At 35.7% G+C, this 17,789-nt stretch overlaps 2 protein-coding genes across 2 annotated transcripts in view; both read left to right on the top strand.

Annotated features, from left to right (window-relative positions):
• rnd1a (Rho family GTPase 1a) overlaps positions 1 to 4,603 on the top strand; it is a 5,519-nt gene extending 916 nt beyond the window's left edge. The window contains exons 3-5 of the mRNA XM_083569480.1: positions 1,772 to 1,881; positions 1,973 to 2,107; positions 2,221 to 4,603. Of these exons, the coding sequence (XP_083425606.1) occupies positions 1,772 to 1,881; positions 1,973 to 2,107; positions 2,221 to 2,460 (485 nt within the window). The 3' untranslated portion in view covers positions 2,461 to 4,603. The remainder of the gene's footprint in view (positions 1 to 1,771; positions 1,882 to 1,972; positions 2,108 to 2,220) is intronic.
• A 6,688-nt stretch (positions 4,604 to 11,291) lies between these two features.
• Positions 11,292 to 17,765, top strand: prim1 (DNA primase subunit 1). The gene is made up of 13 exons (XM_083570425.1): positions 11,292 to 11,510; positions 13,126 to 13,283; positions 13,401 to 13,507; positions 13,611 to 13,684; positions 13,950 to 14,086; positions 15,103 to 15,161; positions 15,315 to 15,424; positions 15,532 to 15,623; positions 15,817 to 15,952; positions 16,312 to 16,381; positions 16,991 to 17,094; positions 17,224 to 17,322; positions 17,436 to 17,765. Exons 1-13 carry the CDS (start codon positions 11,402 to 11,404, stop codon positions 17,453 to 17,455), a joined length of 1,275 nt encoding a protein of 424 aa, XP_083426551.1. The 5' UTR covers positions 11,292 to 11,401; the 3' UTR covers positions 17,456 to 17,765.
• Positions 17,766 to 17,789: the final 24 nt, after the last annotated feature.

Raw genomic sequence — 17,789 nt, forward strand, 5'->3', positions numbered from 1 at the left:
TAAAAAAATAATTTCATAAAGACACAATATAGACAAAGTGTCAGATAAATCAAATCAAAAAATAAAATAATAATAATACCTATTTAAAGCACTTTTACCAGTCCCAGTCTAATAATGATTGCTTTACCTGAAACATAATGTGTGAATCCATTTAACATCTACTGCATAAATACATCCTGTTCCATTATTCATCCATTAGAAAGTAATATTTGTAATATCTGCATTTATTTAAAATGTTAACAATCGGAGTTCCTGAAGATCATGGGAAGATCACCTCCTTCATTCTAGATTTTTCAAATAAAACACAGAAAAGCAACCCATAGTAAATGAAGAAGTATGAATAACTTGTGTAAATAATTAAGTTGGCAAAACGTTGCCAAATAAAAAAATGAAATCTTAAGCAGATTTAAGAGCAACATTGAAATAAGTGAAAAATATCTAGATTTTAATAGTAATGTAATGTTAGAGTAGAATAGACCTTTAGATTAATATGTAAGAATGATTACAAAAATAAAAGAGCCCAGTAATGGAATCAATCCTTGTGTGCAATGTCTGCAACTCCTTATGGGTTTTTGTATTAATGGGATTAAAATGCATTTCAGAAAACTGTTTGATTCTTTGCATTGACACAAGTCTAATGGGATTACATTGAGCTCTTAAGCTAAATCACACTGATTTAAAGCAGATACAAGCAATATGCAATTAGATTCCATGACCTCACATAGGGTGCAGTTGAGGAAAGCTTTGAACTTTGCTGTCATGGATGGTATGGGATTTCTCCTGCAGTAATAGTCCTCCAAGCTGACCCCTTTCACGTATTCAAGATCAATTTTTGTAATGGAAGAGATTGAAAGCAATCAGCACTCAGTTACTTACCCATGCCTTCATTAGGCCAAGTAAACTTCATTAATTACGCATGGCATCATTAGTTGATGACAGTCTGGGGGAGTATGAGCAGATTGGCAATATCAAGACACACACACACACACACACACACACACACACACACACACACACACACACACACACACACACACACACACACACACACACACACACAGAAGCATCAGCTAAATGTCCTTGCCCTCTCAAAACTTAATGTATTAAAATCAGGAGTTACTAAGGCCTCACACACACACACACACACACACACACACACACACACACATACACACACACACACACACACACACACACACACACACACACACACACACACACACACACACACACAAAGTCTTAAATTATTACTAATTACAGCAGAAAATTCTATGTCTTACTCAGACATCTCTTCTCACACTCTTCATATTAAATTCCAGGTATAATGAGAGGTTGTGGATAGGATGTGAGTCTTGCAACCACTAGACAATATTTGAAATCTCTTTTGCAGTATGGATTTTGGAAGTGGGTGCAGTGTGTTTTTTTAACGGTTTGAATGCATACATCTGCTTAAGTCATGGTTCCTTCTAAGCTAAGATGCTGCAAATGTGATATTTGTTATAATTTGATTGAAATTTGATTTGTGATATTTCAAAGGATCAGTCCTTAGCTTAGGTTATTGTTTCTGTCAAACTGTGCATGTTGTCTGTGTAAGTTCTCTCCAGTTCTCCAGTTTTCCTCCAAAAGAAACAAACCCAAAAACACAGTATGTTATTATATGCTGCTAAATGTTAATATGTGGGTATGTCCTGTAAGGATTGACAACCATAATAAATAATTTTCTGTAATTGTATTCAATTGTTGCGGACAAATTGTGCTATTGCTTTTGTAGGTTCTCCGTATTATGATAATGTCAGGCCACTCTGCTATAGTGACTCTGATGCTGTGCTGCTCTGCTTTGATGTCGGCCGGCCTGACACTGTTGAAAGCTCTCTGAAAAAGGTAAACGAGTCCAAATCATAGCTATAAACTGTATTTATTATATTGTGTTACTGTATGTATGCCCATTTATGATAGTTCTGTCCTTTAATAGTGGAAAACAGAGATCATGGATTTCTGCCCCAGCGCACGCATCCTCCTAGTTGCCTGTAAAACAGACCTGCGCACTGACGTGTGCACACTGTCGGAGCTGTCCACACAAAAAATGGCCCCACTTTCTCATGAACAGGTCAGTTTTTCACATCCACTTAATTGTTATAGCTTGATTATTGATTGCTCTATCTATCTATTTATTGGCCTGTCTGTTTATCTATCTCCATTTTCCTATGACTCCAACACTAGGGATCTGCACTAGCAAAGCAAGTGGGAGCCGAGGCATATTTGGAATGTTCCGCGTTTACGTCCGAGAAAAGCATTCACAGTGTGTTCCGTTCAGCTGCACTGGCATGCCTCGCCAAACTTCAGCCACCTGTCAAGCCCAGCCCAGCCCACCGGAAACGCCTCTTGCACCTTCCCAGCAGAAGCGAGCTTCTGAGCTCCTCCGTCAGCAAAGAGAGGACCAAGAGCTGTTCTGTCATGTGATCCAGACTTCCTGCATCCTGAGACAGATTGACAGAAGGGCATTTTTGAAAGGAGACAAGAGGTTATGACCTTTGCTGTCCTCTCCTCTGTCTTACACACTCAACGTGTTGCCTTTTCAGTTAGTCCATTCCATTTCTTCATCACACAAGCCGATGAGGGTTAACTGATTCTCTTTAATACACAGGTATATGTTCAATAACCTGGTAAAAGGAACTTCTTGCCCTGTTTAATAAGTTTGCCTTTTTTTTATTGAGGGTGAGTATGTAATAGCTCGCTGAGCTGTCCATGCATTTCAGCTGTAACAAGAATTCTTCCTGTCCAGGGTTACCAGAAGAATAAGAATGGGATTAAAATGTTTACCTGATCATGTATTTAAAAGAAAGTTAGAAAGGAAGCTACTTAAGTGATTTTATTGGAGGACACAAAGGGATAAAGGGCATAACTACGGAAGTTTTAAAGTGCAGCTATAAAACTGACACTTGATGGAGTGTCTGTCTTTCACCTACCTGCACAGACAAGTGTCACCTATCCATCTTTAAAACTTAGCAGATCAATAAAGAAGATCAATTGAAAAGATATACTGAACAGTTTGTAACATATCGTGAACAACACGTGGCGGGGTCTTGTCATGAAGATTTAGTTTGGATTGTGCTTGACCTTTAAGCAGCCATAGACCCAGAGGAGCATGTCAGAGCAGGACAGAAGATATTAGTCAGAAGGGATTAGATGAGGAGACAGAATGACATTTTAACCCCAGACAAGTCTGATGAAAGATTAAAAGGTAATCCTACTGAACGTGCCTGATTATCTGGCTTGATTTCTAAGGCTACCTTCTACCTTTTAACTTTTTAATGATCATGTGACTCTTGAATTGATGTCTCGCAAATTCAATATAAAAAAAAATCCAATCTAGAATTGTAGCCAATATCTCTATCTATATCTCTTTAGTACTTTAAATATTTATATATGTATTTGGATTTAATTTGATAGTGGGTGATGGATTTGCGGGAAACACATCACTATGCAGTTGGAAACACTGGAGAACAGCACAGATAACAGGAGCAATGTCATTACTGTGAGCACGGTCTATAAAATCTCCTCACTCGATTCTGCTTACTTCATCCATTCTGCTGTTTTTTTGTTTTTAAGTTGTTTGCATGATCATTATTCCAACACACACCGGTAACCAGATGCCCAGTAAACTACAACAGTCTGTTTGTAACACATATTTGGTTTCATAACTACTCCAGATTTTACATTTGATAAGAAATTTGGATTTCCCGGACCTTTGTTTGGGCATGACCAAAATATTATACATATTATTTGTGTTTGAATTTGAACACACCTCTTGGAAACCAGATCGGTCTAATTGGGTAATCTTTACGTAGTATTAAATTGCATTTGAGAAAAGCTCTTTTCTATATGGAATTTATTTTCCCTGGTAGACCTCATAAAACAAAATTGAGTAACAGCAACAGTTTATCAGTAACATACTGAAAAACATACAGTGACAATACCCTTGGGAATCCACTTGTAAACCATATATTGATTTTTATATCAGTTTAGCAAGATGAATAGCGCCTGACTCAGCATCTGCCAGCAATAAGATCATATACTGTCAGGACAGCATGGGGTGAATGTACATACTTGATGTATTGTACAAGCAAATGTTAGTCAGATATTAGTTCATGGTTTTTTTTGGTTAGTTCTTTACTTGTAGACACTTAAACTCTGTTCTTCAGTTTTATCTGCTGTCCAAATGGACAGGAAGATGCACACAACGACGCACAGTCCTGGAATGCCGCAGTGTTGCCTAGCAACTATCAAGGATGTACGGCACTGCTCAATGCTGATGAGAGGAAGTAGTAAAGCTGGGTTATTTCATAATCTCATTAAATACAGGCCCTTACCTGAGGTTATAGCAAAATTACACGTGTAATTACACATATTAATGCAATTTGATCACTGAAAATAATATTGGTATTTATATGAGAAATGTAGCTTAAAATGTCTTGTGTTTAGTATTATTGTTGTTGTTGTTTTTTTATTAGAAAATCTTTTATGTTTTTTTTTTATTTATTTTTTTTTAAGTATCTGTGAATTCCCTCAACTGGTTTAATTAAAACTGGCTTTATTGTGTAAACACAGATTCATCATGTGTTTGTGCAGACTTTAGAATGATATCCAGGACTGCGGTAGATTAATAGATACCCCCTCCTACACAACTGTAAAGCAATGCATACCCCAGGGGTTTGCAGTCTGATGGCTCTAGTGTAGATGATGTGTATATCTGTGGCACTTTCTCAATACAACGATTCCAAACATCCAAACAGCTCTCTGGGGTGATGCAGAATTGCTTCCTGGTTTCCAATGTATTGCATGAAGATTGCATACACGCTCACGTATAGCACTTAATCTTTACAACCAAGCTTGAGAAATTTGTTTTATCAAATGTCTAATGACCCATGAAGTTGTTCTTTGGTCATTTTGGTCTATGGCAAAACTGTCATGAATGAAAACATAACTATTATGATATAATGGGATCAGACTGTGGTGCTTTTATGAGCTTAAATAATTGCAACACCCTCAAGCAAGACTTTTAACCCTCTCTGTTCCTTGGGTGCCATATTATAATTAGCCCTGTTCTCTGACCCTGAAAACTGGAATATCCGATGAAAAATAATTCCCCTCTATTTTATTTGTAACAATAAATGCTTTTCACTTTCATTTGGTCATTTGTCAGTTCCTACCCTCTAACCAGCTGTTTCCAATCACATAGTGGTATATGGGATGCATCATTCCTGCACTTGAAAAAATATAAAACACCCTGCATCAATATTACTTCAATAAAAGTAAAAATATTTGCACTTCAGTCAATACATTCAATACTTTTGAATGTACTTAGATTTAAAAAGTATTGACCTATGAAAACTATATTTTATTCATTTTTACAATTTATTGTTTTATTCTCCTGCTCATCTCAGCAGCAGGTCGTTATATGAAAGCAAATATCTACTTTTTCTTTTTTTCACATGATTTTAATAAAAATATATGTAGTTCAGCCATGAAACTCATGCACTGAATGGGTCTTTCAATGCTGACACCATAGCTTTACTGCTCCAGGGGGCCACTATCTTCAAATCTGCAGCAGCAACATTTATATGCTTGAGCGTGCTTAACAGAGCAGTCATCCTACTCACTCTGCAGTAGAGTAGCACATCTAATCCACCTAAAGCAAATCTATCCACACTCCATTCCTAATAATAAACTTGTGATCTTTATTCTGGGAGTTCTAAAAGCTGAAATATAATATAAAATTAAAACAGTGTTTAGGTTGGGATTAAATAGTATTTCACCCATTTGGTATACTGATATTGAACTTGTTATTTAATATATGGCAAGAGTTAACAGGTTCTGCGTACAATATCTGTGTATTATAATCACTATATGTACTATGATTCACTACAGAAATGCACACTTGTTAAAAGGTGAAAAAAGGATGCTATAATGTGCCTATATTCATATTTGTTTAGGGCACATTATTTGTTTATTCTGAATAATGAATTTGTATCCAGTTACATTCTAACTGTAGTGATACATTTTTACCTCCTTATTTGCCCCATTTTCGAACTCAAGGTTCAAATATGCTATTGGGACACCCCTGAGCTCCCCGAAGTAAAAGTCAGCCCTTCCCCCAGTGTGCAAACATACACACACCCATACACATGCGTACACCCACCCAACCACCCACCCACACACACACACACACACACACACACACACATATAAACACACACACATTTCACACATAAAATGCTGGGGCATGGTTATGATGATGCCCTGGGGCTACACCGATGATGGATGCTCATGTTTGGCTATTTAATTAGCTGTCTATGACTACATGGAATTAGGAGAATAGTCTGAGGGGAGATATAATGTGACAGTGGTAAGGTGGCATTTGTTCTGAGGATAAGTTTGACACTAATTATTAAAATATAATGTAGAATTGCTCAATGAACATTCAATCTTATTGTAATAATAAGTTAATCCCAAACAGAACAAAAGTCATATACAAATGAATCCTGCCTGTTTTATATGGGAACTGTGTATCTGTGCATATAACATGTATGCTCATGTCCCTTTCATGGAGGACAAAACAGTAAACAAAAAATGTCAGCCTGTGGTAAAGATCATTGAGTAAAACAGATTTTATTTAGCAGAGCTTATTAAAAAACTGGATCATGGTATCCGGAAAATGTGTGTATTTAAAAATAAAGATATTCAGTGGTTTTGTATGAGACTGCATTTGATGAATATCCAACAGGTTCTGGAATGGGATGATGTGAGAGCCATAAAATGAGAGGTGTGTTACATAAAACTTGCTGTTTCCTGCGAACCTTTATACCCAAAGCACAAAGCATATTTCCTCTGTTCCAGAAAGGAAAAACTCAGCAAACACTTGTATTCTAACTCATAATCGTGAATTGGTTGCGCAATCAAAAAAAAATCAATATTTGCCAATATTGTCAAATTGATTGTTTTACTGAGTCCCCTCTCGCTTCATTGTTAATGAGATTCCCCATTCTGAGTCAAATACTGCTGAGGAGAGCAAAGTTCTTCCTAAAATTCGCTTTGCATTCCCTCTGAAGGGAATTGCTGCACAATAAAGCTGATCGAATGAATTTCATTGCATGAAATATCAATCTATTTTTAATGTAAGAATACATGTAAGGCAAGACATGCTGTGTAGCAGGCACAACATGAATTAAAAATAAAAACTAACACAGTGTATGTTAGACATCAGACTGAATAGTGTTTAGATGTACGTACTTGGTATACTGAAAATCAGCTTTTGAATTATTAATAAGGCTGTGATTTGCACAGTGGAACCGGTTCTTTATTAGTGGGAAAGGTGCTTTGGTTGAATGTATTATGTACCAGGCTGGTATAATAAAGGTATTCACTAAACTGTGGACTGTTTGAAAGCTGTAAGTGTGTTTTACTGAGTCTAAAATACTGAAGATCACTGTATATCCACAAAGCTTAAAAGCTTTGGAAAAGAGAGGACATACATGTGTGTGTGTGTGTGTGTGTGTGTGTGTGTGTGTGTGTGTGTGTGTGTGTGTGTGTGTGTGAGAGAGAGAGAGAGAGAGAGAGAGAGAGAGAGAGAGAGAGAGCATAAAAACACGAGTATTGTGTTTCATCTTTCAGTGTCAAACAATACCCTTACGATAGGAGGAATGTAGTCATAGCAACACCCTGTGAAGTGTGTGAAGCTGTATAAAACCTGAATACAGATATTCACTTCTGTGAATTCAAAGGAAAGGAGCGGGTCAAATTAAATATTTAATGGACACCTTTCTGGTTGGTGTGTCTCCCAGACTCTTTTCATTTCTCTCATCCGATGAAGAGTGAAAAAACTACCTCGGATGAGAAACAAAAGAACTTTCCAATCTTAATGAGCTTTTGTCGTATCTGTTTTACCATTCTAATTACTAGTGCTGCACATCAGTGTGGATCAGTCAGGAGATGGAAAAGCTAAACTCCAATATAAATCATATGTTTGATAGTAAAACGATTGATATGTGTTATATCATAAGGTCTAAAAGGGGTGGCATAAAAAGGAGTGATATAAGACAAATTACACACACACACACACACACACACACACACACACACACACACACACACACACACACACACACACACACACACACACACAAAAGGCTTTACTAATTATTTCTGAACTGGGTGCATGCTGTGTTTCCTCTAAACTCCAATTAAGCTAATCAGAAAACAATGCTTTATTTCATCCTTCTGTACGTTTGTATTGTTTGTACTTAGTATGCTTGCTGAGTCTATTCACTTTTAGTTTCTTATCTTAAGCAAATTTGGTAAAAATGATATAGTAAACAATCGTTTTCGTTTTACATTGTTTAATACTGTTTAATAACTGAGTCTGAGAAAAGTTTTACTCTGCACGAAATATAAGCTTAAAGAATGTACTTAGTTTAAACGCATACTTAATTAACCACATAATTAAACTGTATTCTATTAGCGCAGTTTGTTTTTATACAGCCAACATCTTTTTAAAACCATACACTACACTATCACTACAATGCCACATTTCGCCACAGCCATATCACCACTGCAACATTTTACTGTACACATTGTCTTGAGTCCATAACTATAGTGAAATTTCATAATGTAATAAATAATGTAATTACTACATGAATTGATCATTCTAAAATGTGTGTGTGTGTGTGTGTGTGTGTGTGTGTGTGTGTGTGTGTGTGTGTGTGTGTGTGTGTCCGGAGTATGACACCATACAAGGAGTCTTCATATATAAAGGTAATATACATGTAAGCACCACAATGGTTGCATTCATCTTATAGGGTTTTGGTTTGTAATTGCCAAGAAGCAGTGCTGTATCTACATACATATACACACACATTTATTTTATTTTAATTTTTTTTGGAGCGTGAAATCACCTGAAGTAACTGTCAGTGAACAGTCTACATTACCTTTGGGGCTAGAAGGAAATCATCTCCAACCTCTGTGTACATTTTTAATTTGACCATTGGCAATGCTGTGTTCCACAAAATGCAAAAATAATCCACTTTTTTTAACAGCAGAAAGTATCTATTGCACGTCTATATTTACATTATTTCACCTTTTTCACATATGCCAATATTCACTGGTATCTAAAGATTAGCTTGAGTTTATTTATTTACTCATTTTTTAACTGTAAGATTTCAAGACAGATCTTAAATTACAGTGACCTCTGGTCTGTAAGCATTTTCCATTTAATTTGTGTATCTATGACCAGCTGTGTGTAAAAACCTCTAGAGTTCACGTACCAGTAACTGTTTTGAAGGAAGCTCATTCTGTCGTCCTAAGGAAAGGCTCATAAAAAAGGAAGGCTAGCTCAGGGATTTTCCACTAAGGAAGAGACAGTTCCGCCCCCACATGGAGGAACCAAAGAAACAGGAAAACTGAACAATGCAGATTCGTGGGTTGGAGGTGGAGGGAGCTTGTGGTTGGAAGCCTTATCACACCGACACTGCCAGTCAGATGGCTTTTGCTTCTGTATCTCACCTTTTGTCTTGCCCTTTGTTAGTGGCCTGATGTTGTGACACTATTGTCAGAACAGCTGATCAAATGAACACTTTGAGCCTAAATATACTCACTTTAACCCACTTTGGGTACTAAATATAATCAGCGTAAACCTCTCACTTTAACTCACTGAAGGCTGAAAAATTAACTTAATTCTGAAATAAAATGGGATTATGGATTGAAAAATACAACCTTTTACTTAAATTATTGTTTTTTTTGTGAATGATTGGCTTGATAAACAAACATTTGTTTGTTGTTTAAATAGAAGAGGACAATCCATTTGCACAACTTAAAACTGTAATGGAGCATTTATAATTCAGACAAATCTTTCTACAAGTGTCTCTATCTAAATGTGTCATTTTCAAAAACAAATTATTTTGTAAGGGTATCAATAATTCTTAAATCATCTAGCCTAACCACTTGCTGAAAGGAAAACATTTTAATGACTTGCTGGGAAATTTGAAAGTTCCTTTTCACTGTATTCATTGGATAAGATCTTTATTTCCATCCTCAATGACACAATAAAAAAGTTATTTGTAAGAATTTCCATGTCATTAATGTATCAAATTAGATTTTCAATATGGTTTAAATATTGTATAAACACAAAGGATTGAGTAAAATTGACTACGTGGTAAGACAATTACCTTAATAACCTACCTTTTATTCATTCAATAAAAAAAAATAAAAAATTGCTTTATAAGATATAAGATCTACAACAAACAAATCTTCAAATGCATCATGCATCACTTAATAATTTTTCCTCTATCCACTTATTGAAATGACTGTCCAAATAGATATAGGCCTGTACAAAATTGTCAACGCATAGCCAGTAAAAAATATCGCTTATTGTATATATCCATTCTATTATAGAATTTATACAAGTCTCATGTTCATGAATACATGTCATTAGAAAACAAATGCATCAGACACAATTATAGCTGTGAAATCTATATCCTGAATTCATGCATTTCTGGAAAGCTACTTTGTGACAATGTCAAATGTAAAAAAAAAATATACAAATTAAAAATATAAAAGATATAAATTTAAAAGAAAAAAAAACAAATAAATAATACTAAATATATAAATACGACTACAATTCACTCTCAGTCTGTCCTTATTTGATTTAAATCAGTTCAGTTTAATGTCCCTGATTTCAGTTGGATGATTCTTACAGATACTTTAAATAGCTTTGAACAAGAAATAAAATGTGTACATTTTCAGTGTAATAGTAAAAATATTTACTCACTAGGAAAAAAAAAAAAAAAAAACCTTTTTTTAAGAGAGAGATATACAACACTACATTTAAACATCTACATCATTTAGCAAGCAGGAGTGTGATTAGTGGGATTTATAAAGTATTATGTGTGTGATCACATTTGTATTATTATTATTATTAATATTATTATTATTATTATTATTATTATTATTATCATTAGATAGATAGATAGATAGATAGATAGATAGATAGATAGATAGATAGATAGATAGATAGATAGATAGATAGATAGATAGATAGATCAGTTTATTAGTAGCCTACATGGGGGGCGTGGCCCTTATTCATCCCAATGGGAAATGTACATTATTATTATTATTGTTGTTATTATTATTATTTATTTTTCTGTTGCTTACATTGTATTAATTATTGCCTGCGTTTATCACCAGGACAGACTCTGCATAATCTCCAAGTTGGTAGGTGGCAGCAGAGAGCAGTAAAGCCAGCACCGCGAACAACTTTTACTCCTCCTCCCTGCGTCACTTCCTTCTATTTCCCGCGCTGATGTTTGATCGAGCTGTCATTGTGCTGCAGTAGTTTATTTACTAAACAATGTCGAACTCCGGCTTTGACTCTGCGTGTTTACCGGATTTACTGCCGCTTTATTACCGCAGGCTGTTTCCATATGCACAGTATTACCGGTGGCTGAGTTACGGTGGCGGTGAGTCTGCTGGCTAACGGTGTTTTCCTCACTCTGTTCTTTTAGCTCCGTGAACAGGGAAGAAGAAGAGCTTATGCAGATGACTGCTGACACTCAATCAAGACAGAGCGACAGATTTACACCTATTTATAAAGAGAGATCATCAGCTTCAAGTGTCTTTCTATCAGTTCGACTACTAACTGTGAACAGAGATACCAGTTCTTTTCAGGGGAAGGTAGTAAATGCGTGCTCAGGAAGTTACCCCGAGGCGCCAGATGACGTCAAGGACATTATTTATATATATATATATATATATATATATATATATATATATATATATATATATATATAAATTGAATGATCATTTTCGTATTATCTGAAGGAAAAAGAGTTTCTTAAAAGTTTGGGCACACCTTCTCCTGCAGTGTTTTTTCTTTGTTGTATACTAAAGACATTCAAACTTTAATTATTATGTAGTAAACAAAAACATTTTTAAACAACCTAGAATATGTTTAATATTTCAGATTGTTGAATGTAGCTACATTTAGCTTTGATGACAGCTTGGAAAACACATGGGAAATCTCTCATCAGATTCATTCAGAGTCACCTCCAGTTAAGATGGATTGGGATCAGTTGAACATGAGAGTAAAAAAGGCAGCCAACAAGTACTCAACACCTCTGAGAACTCCACAGGAAAACAATTCCAGGTGACTACCTCATGAGATTGACTGAGAGAATGTCCCAAAGTGTGCAAAGCTGTCATCAAAGCAAAACGTGGAACTTTGAACTTGATCTTTAAAATTATATAAAAAAAAAAAAATCTGAGTTTTTTTTTAATTAAATATATACATGTGGTAAAAGCAGAAAAAATAATGATTGATTGAATCAGCTATAAATATTGTCAGGGAGATAGTTCATAAACAAAGTACAAATAGTGCTTGGGTTGGGCATGCAATAATGATCTGTGATTGGATGTTCCAAAACTTTGATATTCTGTGATGTGATGTGATCTCCAGCAACACAGCCAACATATACCAATATGCACTCAGTCCTATTAAGAGCCATATTCATTCTCCAAATATTTTTTCTTTCTAATACACTATGATCAGGCATAATTTTATGACCACCTGCCTAATATTGTGCTGGTCCCTCTTTTGTTGCCAAAGCAGTCCTGACCCTAACAGCATTTCTTCAGCAGTTTGAGCTGTAGGAGCTCATCTGTTGGATCGGACCACACGCATGCTCCCCATGCAAAACTTGGCCACCCATGACCGTCTTGCTAGTTCACCACTATTCCTTCCTTGGACCACTTTTAATAGATACTGACCACCCCACAAAAGCTGCAGTTTTGGAGATGCTCTGACCCGTTTATCTAGTTATAACAATTGTTAAACTCGCACAAATCCATACATTTTCCTGATTCTAACACACCAACTTTAAGGACAAAATGTTCACTTGCTGCCTAATAAATCCCACCCACTACCAGGTGCCATGATAAAGAGATAATCAATGTTATTCACTCACTGGTCATATTGTTGTTATATTATACCTGGTCAGTGTATATTTGTCTACCTTAATGAATGTTGTTTTGCGTTACTAATTAAACATTTTTTTAAATAATTGTTATCCTTTTCAGTGTCCAAGAACTACTTCCAGAATCGCGAGTTCTCGTTCACACTCAAAGATGACATCTATGTTCGTTATCAATCGTTCAGCACCCAGAGTGATCTGGAGAAGGAGATGCAGAAAATGAATCCACATAAGATTGACATTGGTGCAGTTTACAGCCACAGGGTGAGCTTTTGTGTACCAAGCTGTCAGATGTGTAAACACCAAATCCTGATTTCATACACATACATATGTCATGTATTTATAGCTGAAATATGGAAACCTTGTTTTTGTGACCAACAGCCCAGTCAACACAATACAGTGAAGTCTGGAACCTTCCAGGCTCTGGAGAAGGAGCTGGTTTTTGATATTGACATGACAGACTATGATGATGTCAGAAGCTGCTGCAGGTACCTTTTGGCGTTTTTTTTTTTTTTTTTTTTGTCTGATCTTTCTTGTTTCCAGCAGTAGAATTTGCTATAGTTACATTGTGCTTAAATAATTTTTATTTAGTGCTGCAGATATTTGCTGTAAGTGCTGGACTCTGATGACCATTGCCATTCGTATTCTGGACCGGGCACTGAGAGGTAAAGACGCAAGAGACAAAGAGCTAAGGAACTGTTTATAACTCTGTAACCTTATCATTAAATAAAGCTGAGAAAAATATTTGTTACACAGCACAGACTTATATTCCTAATGTATTAATCAGAACAAAATCAGCCTGCTCTATAGTCTTACTCATAGTTCATTAAAAATACTAAATAGAAAACAAGATTCGACTCCAAACAGCTAGAGTAGGCTACTGTATGGAAGAGCAGCTTCACATGTTGCTCATTTGTTGTTGTGGAACAGAGGACTTTGGCTTTCAGCACCTCCTGTGGGTTTACTCGGGCAGGAGAGGAGTGCATTGCTGGGTTTGTGACGAAGCCGCCAGGAAGCTGTCAGTGGCGGCTCGTTCGGCTGTGGCCGAGTACCTCAGCTTAGTAAAGGTAAGTTTGACTTTTCTCTTTATATCTTTTTAGGAAACTTTAAAAAAAACAATTCTAAGGAATTGAAAATAAAAATAATCCCTTGAATTTTGCTCACTGATAGAAATCCATGTTTTTGTGTATGGCAATTCAAAAATAGAACGATCACAGCAAGTCTAGAATCCTACAAATACATCACATATCTATAGACTTTTTATAAAAAATCATTTACTCACATGCACTGATATTACATACACACACCAAACATGGAACAGAAGATTACTACTTATTTCTTAATACTAATGTTGGGCCTTCAGTTGTTCTCGTCTCACTCGTGTAAATTTGGACATACACTATACAGACAAAAGTATTGGGACACCTGATTTTTCCAGCCATATGTGCAAACTCCATGAAGATATACTTTGCATTGGTTGGAGAGGAAGATCTCCTGCCATAGAGCTCTGACCTCGACCCTTGAATACCATTGGGATGAATTGGGATGCTGACTGCACCCCAGGCCTCCTCACTCCACCATCAGTACATGCCTATAGTAAAACCCCTGTGTCTGAATGAGCACAAATCTTCACAAGCACACCAAAATCTAGTGGAACATCTTCTCAGTAGAGTGGAGAGACTTATAAGAGAAAATTGGGACTAAATGTGGAATGCGATGCTCAAAAAGCAAATACCATACCTATAACCAGGTGACTGCGAAATGTTTACAATATAATGTAAGTAAATTAAATAATGCAAAACCCCAAAACAATTTCATGACATAACTCAAATGAAGAATCTTTGACTAGACAAGCAACCGATTTATCCCATTAATTGAAATGCTTCTGGTGTGTTCTTGTTTATACAGTAGATGACAGGGTCTAACCAAATCTTTCTATATATTTTGGGTTTGTTCAATTACCATGAATCTCTGTTTTCTATAATCATAACATTTACAAATCCTTTATGTTCTATTGTCTTTTAATAATTAGATTATATTTTATGAACATTGTACCAAAAACCTTGTGTATTCATGCATTTAGGGTGGGGAGGAGACTGTGAAGAAAGTAGTGCTGTCAGACCCCATTCACCCCTTCATCAGGTGACGTACCAAACATATGCATCATTAAAGAAACCAGTAATCACAGTACATTCTTACACTTCTCATACTGGTATAGATATTTAAACTGTTAGATGTATTGATTCAGCCCTTTGTATTAATTGTGTCTAATACTTCAACTGTTCTTTTATACAGCCAGTCTCTTGTTGTCGTGGAGCACTACTTCCCCCAGTACGCAATCGATGGACAGGACCTGATGGGCAGCAAAGCAAGTGTTGACAAAGTGCTCAGCTTGTTACCTGAAGATATCCTTTATATCAGGCTTTGTGTTTCAACTCCATATATTTCTGAAGTGAAACTAGCCCTGAACAGAGTTGTTCTATTTCAGCGTTTTCTTTAACATTGAATGCACATATCAGAAAGGAGCTATTAAACACTTATGAGACTGAGAAGAATCCGATGAAGCGCTGGGACCACCTACGATTCGTAGTGCATCAGAAAAGGGTAAATCGGAAAGTGGAACAATCCATTTGCATTTGTTGTAATTGAGATCAGTAATAATCAACTGATAATTACTTTTTTTTAAGTACAAAATGTTAGAATAACATGTAATTTCTTGTTTGTGAGATTTCTGCTTTGTTACATGATGTACAGTACAAAGATTTCTTAAAATTGGAGGTATGTTTTTGTGGAACAGACTATCAGTAAGAAGGGGCCGCAGCACATCGATAAGGAGATCATGCTGCAGTACTGTTACCCACGCCTGGATGTTAATGTTAGTAAAGGAGTCAACCATTTACTGAAAAGTCCATTTAGTGTTCATCCTAAAACAGGTGAGAAAATCGTAACTCTTTATGAAGAGTAAAGGTGTGTGTGTGTGTGTGTGTGTGTTTGTGTTTGGATCGAATTGTTAAGAATTTCGACTACTTCAGGAGTTTTGTTTTCTATCTTAGTTGGTTCTATATATTTTTTTTAATCTAAACAATTTCTAATTAAAATGTATGTTAATGTATGCTTTATATCTGCATATCTGCATACTCATCACTGACAAAGTAAAAAAGTAATTTCTCAAAAACTTTTTTGTTGGGTTTCACTTAAACTTAAACAGATTTAAAAAAGGATTCAGAACCGTTTTAGTATTTAAATGATGGTATGTTATTCCTTTATCACGTTATTGTTGTGTGCACTTCAGGTAGGATTTCTGTACCAATTGACTTGAAAAATCTGGACAAATTTGACCCGTTTGAGGTTCCTACAATCAGGTATGTATTTGTATCTTTATCTATTTTTTAATAAAAAAAAAGTTATATAATATCCCACATATTCCTGAAACATGAGAAGTGTACTCACTTTTGGGAGATTGTGCATGTGTGCGTGTGTGTGTGTGTGTGTGTGTGTGTATGTATATATATATATATATATATATATATATATATATATATATATATATATATATATATACAGTATCTCCCAAAAGTGAGTACCCCGCTCATGTTTTAGCCACAACTTTATCTCTTCTTAAGCGACAATACTATAGAAATGAAAATTGGATATATTTATAGTCATTGTGCAGCTCGTATAGCAGTATAGATTTACTGTCCTCTGAAAATAACAAAATACAACTATTATTTTCTAAATAACTGTGATGTAATAACCGCTGTACGTCGTGTAACCAAAGACACATCTTATTCATCATGTTCATGTTTTTGTCTACTTGACAGAACCATACACATTTGTGTATTGTCCCTTAGAAGACATACTTAACTATTTATTTTTTATATTATACAAAGGTTATTCCAGATCGCAATTAGACAATTTAACAGGACTGAGAAACATTTCCTGGTCTTACTGTATGCTCTCTATGTGTGCAGCCTTATTTGTGAAGAGCTGGACAAACCTCTAAATGCTGACGAGGAGGAGGAAATGAAAGATAAAGAAAACGAAACCGAACCTGGTGAACGGCGCAAACTCCGAGGTAGGCACAACCATGCACTGAATCTTATTATTGAACGTGAATATTTAACACTTAAAAATTCATCGAAATTTTAGATACAGATTTTGCTGTGTCACATAGATGGTTATGGATTTAATTTTTTTCCTTCAGATTACAAGCACACTAGTCTGGCCAAGTATGTGAAGCTGTTCGATCAATTTCTGGACATTATGGCTCGGTGTAGAAAAGGAGAGCTGTTGAAGAAAAGCGGTATGTTCTTGAGATACATCGTTTCTGTATAATGTAATACTTAAAAAAAAAAATGCCAACCAGATTTTTATGCCAAGTTTATGACCTGAGAAAGTGCATATTTCTTTTGGCAGATGTTCACAAGGAGTTTTAGTGACTGGGTAACGGCGCAAAACAAACGTCGGTGCTCAACTAAGGGATCAGAACTGACTGCATTACTGGATTGGTTTTCTACAACAGAAAATAAATTGAACCAGTTTGTTAGAAAGAACATTAGGATGTTTTTTTATATTCTTGAATGTTTGACCTAACTGTAGTGTTCTGAAATCAGAAGGGCACCTGTTTATATTTTGAATTTGATCCCTGAAAAGATTTTGTACTGTAGATAACTGGCCTGATCTGTTGTAATGTCTTTAATATTTTACCAAGAACTAATAAAACGTATTGTATATAATTTGCTAGCACACATGGAGGAAATGGATCATTTA

This window comes from Silurus aristotelis (assembly GCF_946808225.1).
Source record: "Silurus aristotelis genome assembly, chromosome: 19".
NCBI classification, from domain to species: domain Eukaryota; kingdom Metazoa; phylum Chordata; class Actinopteri; order Siluriformes; family Siluridae; genus Silurus; species Silurus aristotelis.